General features: G+C 36.4%; 1 protein-coding gene across 1 annotated transcript in view; it reads left to right on the forward strand.

The window, feature by feature from the left end:
* LOC111158053 (ATP binding cassette subfamily A member 9) overlaps nucleotides 1-14407 on the forward strand; it is a 71807-nt gene that overhangs the window by 34704 nt on the left and 22696 nt on the right. Inside the window, exons 24-29 of the mRNA XM_022519849.1 lie at nucleotides 440-578; nucleotides 6616-6735; nucleotides 7830-8028; nucleotides 9828-9994; nucleotides 11042-11175; nucleotides 13875-14012. Of these exons, the coding sequence (XP_022375557.1) occupies nucleotides 440-578; nucleotides 6616-6735; nucleotides 7830-8028; nucleotides 9828-9994; nucleotides 11042-11175; nucleotides 13875-14012 (897 nt within the window). The remainder of the gene's footprint in view (nucleotides 1-439; nucleotides 579-6615; nucleotides 6736-7829; nucleotides 8029-9827; nucleotides 9995-11041; nucleotides 11176-13874; nucleotides 14013-14407) is intronic.

Raw genomic sequence — 14407 nt, forward strand, 5'->3', positions numbered from 1 at the left:
TGCCAAGAATGGAGTGTTTTTTTTTTTTAAATCAACATATATGTATTTGCCCCAGGGGTACAGGTCTGTGAATCATCAGCACTCACATTTCACAGCACTCAACATAGCACATATCCTCCTCAATGTCCATAACCCAGCCACCCTATTCCTCCCCCTCACCCCCAGCAACCCCAGTAACCCTCAGTTTGTTTCCTGAGAGTAGGAGTATCTTAGGGTTTGTCTGCCTTCCTGGTCCCATCTTGTTTCATTTTTCCCTCCCTTTCCCCCAAAACCCCCTGCCCTGCCTCTCAAATTCCTTATATCAGAGATCATATGATAATTGTCTTTCTCTGATTGACTTATTTCGCTTAGCATAATACCCTCTAGTTCCATATTGCTTTAAAAAAAAAACAAACTGACCTGAAAGGGGAAAATGATTTTATGTTTCCCTACTGTGCAGGTTTTGCTGTTGGATGAACCAACTGCTGGGTCAGATCCTCTTTCAAGGCACCGTGTATGGAACCTCCTAAAAGAGAGGAAATCCAATAGAGTCATTCTCTTCAGTACGCAGTTCATGGATGAGGCTGACATCCTGGCTGGTGATATTCTTTTTTTTTTTTTTTTTTTTTTTTTTTTTAGATTCCACATATAAGTGAGATTATACAGTATTTGTCTTTTGCTTTCTCTGATTTCTCTCACTTAGCCTAATGCCTTCAAGTTCCATCCATGTCCTTTCATGGTGGTTCTTGGTTTTCTCTTGTATCTTGGTGGAGAAATTAAGGATGTGGGTGAAATATGTGTAGATAAGTTTCAACACAGCTACTCTGTGTGTGTGTGTGTGTGTGTGTGTATAGGAGATTCTTGCTGTCATCCATTTGAATGTCCACATCTCCACGTACATTGTCCCACAAATGTATTCTGATCTTATTGCAAAGAACTCATTGGTTATAAATATATAGCATACTCTTCAAATATATATATGTTTTATTCATTAGGAAAGTCAGTTGGCTTGAAATAGATCCTTCCATTGTATGATAATTTTTCTGAACATACAAGAGAATAAACTAACATAACATTTTAGTTATTGGATAATGAGGAAATTGGCTTACATAAGACCAGAATTAGAATGCAAATATTTTAGTGGATCATGCTCCTAAAATATACTATTAATGGATTTGTTCTTTTATAAACAATGAGAGAATAACCTCTTAATGCGATGCATTGTTTTTCTTTTCTGCTTAGACAGGAAGGTGTTTATATCCAAGGGGAGACTGAAGTGTGCAGGCTCTTCTCTATTCCTGAAGAAGAAATGGGGCATTGGCTACCATTTAAGGTACAACCTGTATTGTTGGAGACATGTTAGAACACGTTGCAGACAGGAGATCTCAGTATTAGTACGTTATTAATCATTAATATGTCAGTATTAGTATGTAAGCTACAGAATTATTAAGTTCCTTTCAAGAGTGCTACGTTAGAATGACACCACACTGCTCTCTTTCTTAGCTAGTATGAAGGGCAGGTGGGATTGTAGACATGGAGACTACATGTCTTTAGTTTAGTTTAAACTAAATTTAAACAACATTTTTGGAAAATAGTTTCACAACACATTGTTTGCAGTGAGAAATGTAGTGACATTCCCAACCTCTCTCATCATTTTTCCAACGCTTCCTTTTTGTTCATCACGACAATGTCAAGTCTCTCTGTTCTCCCTGATTTCATAGTCTCCCTCATTCTTTTCTATCTCTTTCTCTTCCTGATAATAATGAATATCATTATTAATCATTATTATTATTACTGTTGTTATGTTATTAAGTAATGTCTATCACTTATTCCATGTTGGCTATGCTCTATATTCTTGCTAGGATATTTACATGTGGAATACTCATATAATTTATTTAATCCTTCAAATAACTGTAAGAAGATGGTACTATTGGCCTCTGACATGTCAGGGAGTTTTAGTAATAGACCCAATCTCCCATTATTTAAAGTGGTAGAATCTTTGGGCCAAGATTACAGGTGTGATATGAATCTCTCCCTGTAATTCCTGCTAAAATATTAGTATTTCTTAAAAAATAATTTAGTCACTTTATCCTCAGAATTTAAAGGTATACCCTATATTGTGTACTGAGGGTTTAATCTGATCAAATCTATCACTCCATCATGATTACTTGGTACAATCTAATCGAATCAATACCTTCCAACTAAAATGAACCACTCACTGTTTTCTATGTTCCATGATTTAATTGTCTTCTCTCTGCTCAAGGTAGGACATCTGTTTGACATGTCCTCCTCCAACCCATTTTAACCAAGTTCAAATCTTGTCCATCCTTAAAGGTCTTTTCTGAATATTTTCTCCTTAATAACCATCCTCTTTTCTGGAACCTGGGAAGCACTATTTTGAATTGTTACCTCAGGCAAATTAATTAACCTTTGATCCTCAGTAATTTTATTTATATAATTGTGGTAATGATACCCACATTGCAGTTAAAGCTAAAAATATTGAATGAATGAATATTTGACAAGGTGCCAAGTGCTTAACTGACTTAAACTTCCCTCTCTCACACTTCTTCCATAATATGCTGCTTTATATTACTGCTACATTCCAAGCTCCTCTAGGGAAGGTTCTGCATTCTTTCTGTTTGGGATCCAGGATCATGTATTACATGGGGCCTTGTAAACACAGAATAGTTTTACCTAAAATTGATTTTTTAAAGTTGTGTGATCAAAGAGATATCTTCATCATTTGATAGCCTCAGTAAATTTTGATGGATGTGACTAATAATGGTGCTTCTAAAATCCAATGATTTCATGAAGAACTTTACATGTTTTCACTAAGAAGACAGATCATCTTTGAGTTGAATAAACTTTGGACCAAAAAATGATAAAATTAGCTAACATATATGGAGGGTTTGCTTGGTGCAAGGCTCTGTGTGATCACATGCATACTTTATTTTATTCTGTCTTTTGAATTTCTTTGAGAGCTGAGTATTAGAACATTGATTGGAATTTTGATGGAAAATTGATGCTGGAAGACTAACTAAACCTAAGTTCAGGAACATGGATCAGTGGGACATTAGGACCATGATCTTAATGACTCTATCAAGTTACTCCTGGGTCTGTGTTCACCATGTTCAAGTTTTAGTTTTTGTAAAACCCATACTTTATTGTAAAAGGGAAATTGAATCTGAGCTTTTGGATAGATGGATTGAAAATCAGGCATTTCCTCTACCTCACTCCAGCCAACATCTAGCTGAATATCTCTTCCCTCCAAATAATAATACTTGAGTTATTACCCCTTACATTAGTGCCTCTAGATTATATAGTTTGGACTATATTTGGACTATTTAGTATGTCTTGCTTCTTCCATTTCTCTCTCTCTCTCTCTCTCTCTCTCTATATATATATATATATATATATATATATAAATATAATCATCTCATAAATATTAATGAAGTGACAAACCTACTACAATTGTTTGTAGAGATGGTGTTGGATAAAAAATAGCTTTAACATGCTCTTTTTAAATGTCAGTTTGCATCTAAATGAAATGTGTGATCCAGACAGTATAACATCACTCGTTAAACAACACATCCCTGATGCCAAATTAAGGGCACAGAGTGAAGAAAAGCTTGTATATATTTTGCCTTTGGAGAGGACAAACAAATTTCCAGGTAACAGAATATAGAGACCACAGAATGATTTATAACAATGTTACTAACAATAACAGTTGTCTTAAGAATGATGGCTGACACTTTTATGCTTGCTAAGTGCATGGCAGTGTGCATAACTTTTTGATGTTCCCCAGAGTTACTGCTAGTATTAGCTCCTGATATTATCCCCAAATCACTTATGAGTAAACTGAGGCAAAAGATGCCAAATATGCTTCAAGTGGCAACCTAGACAGTTAAGAGGTATAGGACCACATCAAGCTAAAATTAGGAATATTTGGAACATTTGTTTCAGGAATGAATGAGAGAGCCTGGTCCGGGCAAGGAGGGGTCTGTGAAAACAGCATGGAGTATTAAATGGGAGTTGAGGGAATGGTACACCACCACATGTAGATGGTTTTATTATAAACACCATGACATAATATTGTAATCCAAGTAACCGAATAGTAACTACAATCAAACCATATGTAGCCAAACTTCTAAACTTACAATTTTGCTGCGAATACAGAAGCCTGGAGGCTCAGTGCCATCCACTTTTCTAGCTCGTCTCTCAATATGCTTTCATTTGCCAAGAGTTTTGAGGTAGATGGCATTTAAAAAAAAAGTATGACCATAAAATGTGTTTACTTTGAGATCAAGGAATGTGCCAGCTTTTAATGGATGCTAATGGCTCCGTGGCTTTCTGCTTGAATGAATAAACCTGCCATAATCATGGTTCATAAGGAAATACAGCACTAGACAGTAGCACGTTCTCATTGAAAGCTGGGATAATAGAGCCAGACTGGGTAGGTTCAAATCCCAGCAAGGCAGTTATGAGCTCCATTATCCTGGACAAATTATATTACTTTTCTGTACTTTAGTTTCCCTATTTGTAACAAAGGGATAATGATAGTACTAACTTTATAGGATTTTCATGAGGATTAAATGATTTAATATATTTAAATATATTATTAAAATATTAAAAATAAGCACAGCACCTAGAATCATAACTGACATAGAAGTTATAGTATTTCTTCAAGTCTAAGACAGCCTCAGCTGTAAGATGTGAAATAGAAAGAAATGGTGCCACCATTTACAATGACATACCAACATTTGGGATACATGCTCATTTCAAATACGGTAAAAGATGATGAAATGTATTTATCTTAGAATCAGTGAAGTAACTGTAGTCCTAGATGTGTGCACCATGTCTTTGATATACATATACGTATGGAAACAGAAATCTTTATGAAACCCACAAAACAAAGTGTTAAATGTTTATTTGTTAAATGCATTTCAGAGGGGAATGCACAATTTTAAAAAAGACTGAAAAAGAACCAACACTTAGAACTCATTAGAAATTGTGACTACTTCTGTATTTTTATTTATCTAACACACTTTTAAGATAGATACCTTTAATTTCTCCCAATATTTGAATTAGTTCATCCTTTATTCTACTTCAAATTTTCCTGAACTGCCCCCAAATTATGCCCAGTATCTTTAAGAAAACAAAAAACAAAAACAACCCTCAAAATGGCCTACTAATCCTTATAAAGACATATCTTCTTTTTAAAAAATTTTTTGCAGCATGATGTCTCTTTTATTTTTTTATTTAAATTCAATTAATTAACATATAGTGTATTATTAGTTTCAGAAGTAGAGTTCAGTGATTCATCATTCTTATATAACACCCAGTGTTCATTACATCACTTGTCCTCCTTAATGCCCATCACCCAGTTACCCCATTCCCCAACGCCCCCGGGAATCCTCAGTGTGTCTCCTATAGTTAAGAGTCTCTTATGTTTTGTCTCTCAAATCCTACCTTCTTTGAAGGCTCTTGTGTAATCTTCATACCATGGTCAGAAGCTGGAAAAAAGAGAGTAATTGCAAAGTTACATGCATACTTTGTTCTTTCCTTTAACTTATATATTTCTCTAAAATAGGGAAGATTGTGAAGCACCTAATTATTTCTATAAACATTAGTTCTTTTGCATTTGTATTCTATTGCTCTTATTCCTAAGAGCATTCTTACATTCTTATATTCCTGAATGAATGGGGTTTTAGAATTTAATATTTCCTACCTTAGGCATTCATAGGTGCTATAGCACGTACTGTAGACTGGGGGTCTTACAAACAGTAGACATTGATTTTTTGATGGTTCTGTATGCTGGAAAGTCCAAGATCTGGGTTCCAGCGCCTTTGGGTTCTCATGAGATACCCCTTTGAAGTTGCAGAATGCAGACTTCTCCTGGTCTTCCCATATGGCAGGGAGCAGGGAGAGGAAGCCAGATTTCTTGTGACTCTTTCAAAGGTATTAATCCCATTAATGAAAGCTCCACTCTCAGGACCTCATCTAACACTAATTATCTCCCAAAGCCCCCACCTCCTAATACCATCACACCAGAGGGTAGGGTTTCAACATACAGATTTAAGGGGATTTATGGGAGACCACAAGCATTCAGTTCATTTATTACATTCCCCATTATCAAACAGATTAATTTTTTTAAAGATTTTATTTATTTATTTGTCAGAGAGAGAGAGAGAGAGAGAGTACACACAAGCAGGCATAGTGGCAGGCAGAGGCAGAGGGAGAAGCAGGCTCTCTGCCGAACAAGGAGCCCAATGCAGGACTTGATCCCAGGACCCTGGGATCATGACCTGAGCCGAAGGCAGTGGCTTAACCAACTAAGCCACCCAGGCATCCCCAGAATTAATTTTTTAAAACAGAATAAATAAAACATAATATTTCTTAATGAACTCAGCATATGTAGCTTTCCAAGAATGAAACATAGATGATTACAATTTTATACTCAAGACATGGAAACATACTGTATAGGTTATTTTAGAAAGAAGGGAATGTCTATATCATAGCTTTGTTTCTTATGAATGCTTTTGGGCTATCACACATGTTATCTATTGTTGAAAAATGTAGTTACTTAATATCATTACAAATTATATTCTTCTAATGCATTTCTGTGACTACTTTTAGATCTTTACAGGGACCTTGATAGATGCTCTAACCAAGGCATTGAGAATTATGGCGTTTCCATGACAACTTTGAATGAAGTGTTCTTGAAATTAGAAGGAAAATCAGCTATTGATGAATCAGGTAAAAAAAAAAAAAGAACAAAAAAGAAACTTCAATTTTACCTTTCTGTAGAATATTCTATCTTGAAAATATAGATGAGGTTGTATGTTTTGGGAGGTGCTCTGATTCAGTCTGGTCTTGGGAATTCTTAGAGCAGAGAAGAGATGTATTTCTGTCTCTTTCCTTTTCTCCCAATGCTGGACCCCCCTCTTAAATTCCTTATTTTGTAGTATGCATTTTACTAAGGGTGTGGGATATGGCAGTGCACAAGATTAGGTCCTCATGGAGTAGACAATAAATATGTAAGTGCTATAGAGAGAAGGAAATTAGAATTGTATGTTGACAGTTAACCTTTCTTGTAACATTTTGAGGATATAGTCTCAATGTCTTCAGGATTCCATTGTTGTTATGAGAAGATTTGCTGTCAGTATTTTTTTGAGTATTTTTTTATTGGTTGAGTGGGTTTTTAAAAATACCTCTTTCTCTCTTTTCCCCACTGTTGAAGTTACATACTTGTGGTTATGCTTAACTTTTAGTATACATATATTAGAGCTTTCTAAAAGTCTAGAGCTGATCAGTTTCTCTAGGCATGTCTTCCAAAAGAAGTAACCTTTTTCTTGTCTTCAAGAAATGGCTACATGAAAAAAATATTGTCTCTACCAATTTTATATCCTTATATCCTTAAAATATACCAATTTTAAGAGGATAGGGAGGGTTCTATATATACTGACTTTTCTCCCTTAGTCAGAAATACTGATAGTTTATCTTTTGCAATGAGTATATTTTTCTAAGCTAAATATGGGTTTCTTTTCATTGACTTTCCGAGAGTGAATTAAGTCCTTAAGGCTATAGACCCAAACCTTTTTAAAAAGAAAAAACAATATTTCTTTTATTATGTCATTAGTTTTTCTTCTTGTATTATGCTTTTTTTTTTTTTTGCTTTGTTTCCTTTACTTTAGCTGTTACTCTCGTAATGCCATGAATTCATTTATTAGCATCTCCTTGCCCAAGATTCTCTTCTCCAATACCACTTGGTGGAAAGGCGGTCATCGAGAAATCTAAGTAATATGCATCTAAAATGACACCTTATAAATTATCAATTTTATGTTTTATAGATGCTGGAATTTGGGGAGAGTTACGAAGTAATAGGAGAAAAGACACAGGAAGCCTTGTTGAGCTGGAACAAGTTTTGTCTTCCTTTAAGGAAACAAAGAAATCCATGCGTGGCATGGCTCTCTGGAGACAACAGCTCTCTGCAGTAGCAAAAGTTCGCTTCCTCAAGTTAAAGAATGAAAAAAAAACCCTGTTGACCATGTGAGTACCCAGGTATTTCAGATATGTTGGGTCAGTACTCTCGAAATAAATTCAAGGGGAAAAAACAAACACACCTCTGAAATACAGCACAGCAATTGCATGTGGTCATTTTTTTTTTTAACCCAGAAAATAATTTCTAATTGCTTGGGTGGGTATATAACTAAACCTGGTAAAGCTTGGGCTTTTTCTTTTAATTCCACACAGAATCTGCTCTTATCCAAGAGTTGAAATCGTTTTTCTGAAGCATGGAAGTTAGCACTCGGGTCCCATCCCCAGAACTTTCTTTTTGCCCAAAGAGCTCTGTGCCAGGCGGTATCTGAGCCTGTATCCGTCCTCGGGAACCTGCTTCATGGTTCACACATTTCCCTTTAGCTTTGGGTCCTTCATGAAGCAGTACCTCCTTGCAAAAACCCTGATCTCCAGCCAGGACTCATTCATTAAAAAATACTTGCTAGCACTTCTGCCTAACACTCTATGTTAAATATCTGTAACACTTACCAATATAAATCAGACATGAGATTTGGCTCATGAAGGTGATTAGAAGTATACTAAAAACCATATTGTCAACCAGAACATTCAGTATGCAAAAGATTAGGTTCCAATATGGGCATCAGAAAAATCATCTTGTGATTTTTTTTTTTTGTGAGAAATGGAGTCTGGTGTAGGAAAATGTAACAGTTAACCAGGAAGCCTGATGTGGGGCTTGATCCCAGGATCCTGAGATCATGACCTAAGCCAAAGGCAGAGGCTTAACCCACTGAGGCACCCAGGCACCCCTAAAAAATAATTTTCATAATGTATTACATACAGCTGAACAGTTTGGGCTTTGTGACTAGAAAGGAAGTATTGAAAATTTTTTTATTTGAAAAGATGATTGACATAATTAGCACAGATTGCTAGGTGGGGAACTGTGGGTGGCTCAGCCAGCTGGGCATCCGACTCCGGATTTAGCTCAGGTCATGATCTCAAGGTCATGAGATTCCTCCCTGTGTTAGACACTGCCCTCAGAAGGGAGTCTGCTTGGGGATTTCTCTCTCTCTTCCTCTGTCCCTCCCCTCATTCTTGCTCATTCTCAATCTCTCTCTAAAACAAAAAAAATAAACAGATTGCCAAATTGCACTTAATTGGGCAACAGTGCAAAATTGGCTTGGAAATAGTAGACTCTAGAGACCGGGAAAACAGTCATTGAGGACAATATTGAAAGAGGTCAGGAGAGAGATAATTAAGGTCCAAACTTAGAAAGTGGAAGACAAAAGGCTTTTAGGCACCTAATAATGATGATATGATAGAAATTTTCAGCTATTCAGAAAAGGGACTTAAAGGAGACAGATTAGTGGAAAATGGCCCTTGGAACTTGAATAAATGAGAAAATGTTGTAATTTATACAAATTGGAAACAGGAAGGGAAAATGCTTGAGTGGCATGCCAGTGTGCAGTGGTCTAGAAAAAGGAAGAAATGCAAGATGGAAACAGAGGAAAGAAGTGGGAATTGGAGAGAGATTTGAGTCCTACCCAGCCAACCTCATGAACTTGAGTGACATGTCCAAAATGGGCAGGGCAGGGGAGTGGGGGAGAGCCATTAGAGAGATAGAAAGACCAAGCATAGATATGTAGGAACCATTTCATTTCAGAAAAAAGAAACAAGGGGTGGGGTGGGGGCGGGGAGAAGCATGATTCTTATATTTGCTTAGTGTTTAGAATTTATTTCTATTTTAATATCCATTATCTACTCAAACTTAAAAATCTATAAACGTTGCTATAGATGAATTTTTTTTTCCTTTTACATTTTCTTCCATGTAGATTATTGCTTCTTGGTATCAGCTTTTGCCCTCAGCTTTTAGAGCATCTATTCTATGAGTTATATCAAAAAAGTTATTCTTGGGGACTAGCTCCTGATATGTACTTCCTCTCACCGGGACAACTGCCTCAAGCTCCTCTGACCCACTTACTGGTCATCAATAAAACAGGTAAACATGAAGCAAATGTAATTTTCCAGCTTTGTTCTTCTTGAGAGTTTCCCCAGACAACATAAACCATGAGGGGGTAGAAAAAATTCTGCATGTTTTAGATCACCTATGAGGCCAAATAGGAAATTAATTTAAAAAAATGAAAAATGTGGGATTATGGACATTGGGGAGGGTATGTGCTATGGTGAGTGCTGTGAAGTGTGTAAACCTGGCGATTCACAGACCTGTACCCCTGGGGATAAAAAGATATTATATGTTTAAAAAAAATAAAACTTAAAAAAAAAAAATGAAAAATTAATGGGATTGGGAGGGAGACAAACCATAAGTGACTCTTAATCTCACAAAACAAACTGAGGGTTGCTGGGGGTCGGGGGGTCGGGAGAGGGGGTGGGGTTATGGACATTGGGGAGGGTATGTGCTATGGTGCGTGCTGTGAAGTGTGTAAACCTGGCGATTCATAGACCTGTACCCCTGGGGATAAAAATACATTATATGTTTATTTAAAAAGTAAAAAAAAAAAAAAAAATTTAATTAAAAAGAAATGTAAAATTCAAGGTTGGGGAGTTTATTTTAGAAATACATCCCACAAGGTCACTTAAATCCTGAAGTTGATTGTACTGAGCAACAAAAGGGTATTTAGTAAGATAAATCATTGACTGATCATTGAGGTCTTTGCACAACATTTTTTAAGTTCTATGCATTCTTGAGGGCTAGAAAAAAATCTGTTCCAAATTTCTAAGAAAATAGAAGATTAATATCTTTAAGGATTATAATGTTAATGTTAAAATACTATTTTTACATTAACAGAAATTATATGCAAGTGGCTAGGCTCTAGGGCAAGTCATCTTGTCCTGTCTTTGATATCAGAATTTTGGTATCAGGATTTTGGTATCACAGTATCAATTCTGCCTTTCTAAGGAAATCCTTAGACAGTCTTTATTATGGTATGCTTTGGGTGACATCACTTAGTTTTGTTTTGTTTTTTTCATATTACTTATATGTTGTTTTACTTCCCTTGCTTCTTTTGATTTTTTACCTTCATGGTAGGGTCAAGTATTGATAACTTTATACATTCACTGAGGCAACAGAACATAGCTTTGGAAGTGGATGCCTTTGGAACCAGAAGTGGCCCAAACGAGCCATCATACAATGGTGCTATCACTGTGTCAGGTGATGACAAGGTATGTTGGGCTCTGATTTTGCATCTTACCAATGATGGGGTACAAGGGCCATTTGAGTAATACCTAACAACAGACATAAAAGGTCAGTTTAACACAAACAGATGGGATATCTCTCATTTGTGAGTGTAAATATTTGCCCATAACCTCCATTATAACAAGATAGAATTAAATGTCATTTGTTTTTATTCCTTATTAAATTATTTGCACTATTATTAACAATGAATTTAAACCTTATTATCAATTCTATTCCATTCTAATAATGAATTTAAATCTTATTCTCAACTGGATTTTAACTCAAATGACTCTTTGATGAATCATCTAAGAATAAGTCTGATTAATATCTATTACGAACTTCAGCTCCATTACCAGAAAAAAAGTTTTTAATTTTTTTACAGTAGATTTTTTTATATTTCTTATGGGGAAAAAAGTTCATGTCTTAGCAGTAAACTCTACACAAATGGGTCAAATCTTTAGATAAATATTTATCTTCAGCTATCTGATATTAAAAACTTTGTTTCCTACAACTTGCAGTTCATGAATCAACAACAGTGGATCCCCTAAGAGTTTGTTAGAAATGCAGATTCTCAACTAGTGAATCGTTGAACACTACATCAAAAACTAATGATGTATGATATGTTGGCTAATTGAACCTAGTAATAATAAAATTAATCAATCAATTAATCAATTAATTAAAATTACATGTCAGATGTTGGAAAAAGAAAAAGAAAGAAAGAAAAGAAATGCAGACTCTCCACTCCCACTCCAGACCTACTGAGTAACAGCACTTGAATAAAATCTGCAGAATCCTATGCTCACCAAAGTTTGAGAAGGGAATGTCTTATTTAGCAATATTTAAGATTGGTGTATTTCTAATGAAAATTTACTTTCTGCTTCTCTTAAAAATTCCTTCCATGTGCTGATTCTGGCAGTCTGCAGCTGGAATTGAGAAACAGTTGCCCAGTTTAGAGCTGGACTAAACTTGCTTTAGACCTGGTCTTGCCAACTTGCTCTAACCCTACGCTGCTTCACCCATGTATGTGATCTACCTAGGCCCCATGGGAGTATGGGGAGAGATCCCTGTGGTAGACAAATGAAAAAAGATGGCAAAACAGTGTTATATGTGGGGCGCCTGGGTGGCTCAGTGGGTTAAAGCCTCTGCCTTCGGCTCAGGTCATGATCTCAGGGTCCTGGGATCGAGCCCCACCTCGGGCTCTCTGCTGAGCAGGGAGCCTGTTTCCCCTCTCTGTCTCTGCCTGCCTGTCTGCCTACTTGTGATCTGTCAAATAAATAAATAAAATCTTAAAAATAAAAAATAGTGTTATATGTGTAAACCACTGTAGGTAAGTGTTGCAAAGCTTGACCATTTGCAACTTATCATAGTTTTCAGAAGTAATTTCTGTGCCCATGATAAAATTAGAAATTACTTTTGATCAAACTCGTCCTTGGGTATGTTGTAAGCAGGTTAGTTTCTGGTGTGCTCAGAAAAATAGTTATTAAAAAATGGCATTCTTGGGGTGCCTGGGTGGCTCAGTGGGTTAAAGCCTCTGCCTTCGGCTCAGGTCATGATCCCAGGGTCCTGGAATTGAGCCCCGCATCAGGCTCTCTGCTCAGCGGGAAGCCTGCTTCTGCCTCTCTCTCTCTCTGCCTGCCTCTCAGCCTACTTGTGATCTCTGTCTGTCAAATAAATAAATAAAATCTTTTAAAAAAATGGCATTCTTAAGATCAATAAGCATTGCTTTAAGTAATTAGATTAGCTACAATCCATGTGATTTTTTTGTGATTGAAAAAATAATAACTTTTATTCTTTTTATTTGGGCAAGAAGTAATCATGGTGTACATATCTATCTATATATCATTTATGATATATGTGTGTATACGTATATATAGAGAGAGGTAACGTTTTTTACTGTATGTTTTCCCCCAGCTTTATTAAGATACAATTGACATACATCACTATAAGTTTAAGATGTACAGCATAATGACTTGACTTACATATACTGTGAAGTGATTTTAAAATGCCATTTTAAAGGAGATTATTTTTAAAAGATTTTTATTTATTTATTTGACAGAGAGAGAGATCACAAGTAGGCAGAGAGGCAGGCAGAGAGAGAGGGGGAAGCAGGCTCCCTGCTTAGCAGAGAGCCCAATGCGGGGCTTGATCCCAGGACCCTGAGATCATGACCTGAGCTAAAGGCAGAGGCTTAACCCACTGAGCCACCCAGGTGCCCATTAAAGGAGATTTTTACACGCAGCATTGCTCCTACAAGCTCAGTATTTGTGAAAACCTATGCTTTCATTACAGTAGCTGCCTGCTCTCTGCTTCTAAGTATCCACACATTCTTAATTTATAAAACGCATGTATCGCATTTTGAAAGGAAGCCTATGGCCATGTTACAGAGACATTGCTTTGTGAGTTTTATGGTATTGCTGCTAAAAGTCATCTGAGGCATTTCATTTTGTGACCATTTAGGCATAAAGAGCCACCTGTCCGCTGCTATGGTCAGTAAAGAGCAAAATACTGAATTCCTTGCTGTATATCGGGAATTAATCAAATAATATGAGTGATGGTGATATTAATCACATTCAATGCTTTAGCCTTCCTGTTTTGTCAAAAATTCGAATGATTTTCTACCATATTCTTTCATTAAATTTTGCATTTGCTTCCTGAGGGCTTAGAATGCACATTTATTATATTTTAGGATCACAGATTCTCAATAGCATGTAATACCAAAAGGCTGAATTGCTTTCCTGTCCTCATGGATATCATCAGCAATGGGCTACTTGGAATTCTTAATTCTTCAGAACGCATTCAGACTGATAGAAGCACATATTTCGAAGTAAGTATAATTTTTCAGAGTGGGGAGGGGCAAAGGGAGAGGGTTAGAGAGAATCTTAAGCAGGTTCCACGCCCAGCTTGGGCTCAATGCAGGGCTCGATCCCACAACTGAGATCATGACCTGAGCCAATTCAAGAGTCAGATGCTTAACTGACTGTACCACCCAGGTGCACCTGAAGTCAATATGATATTATCTCACTTATCCTGAACTTTAAGTTTTCAAGAAGACACTTGAAGTGCAGAAGTAACTTGTGAACTTGTTCTTGAATGTGTTATGTTTTACACACATGTTGTTTACATTTACAGGTTGATACACACACACATATATACATAGACACATTATCTAGCGATGATTATGTAACATTATAACCTGGATTGGATGACTTGGGGTCAGTG

This window comes from Enhydra lutris, unplaced genomic scaffold, assembly GCF_002288905.1.
Source record: "Enhydra lutris kenyoni isolate GAN:26980312 unplaced genomic scaffold, ASM228890v2 scaffoldscaffold57, whole genome shotgun sequence".
NCBI classification, from domain to species: Eukaryota; Metazoa; Chordata; class Mammalia; order Carnivora; family Mustelidae; genus Enhydra; species Enhydra lutris.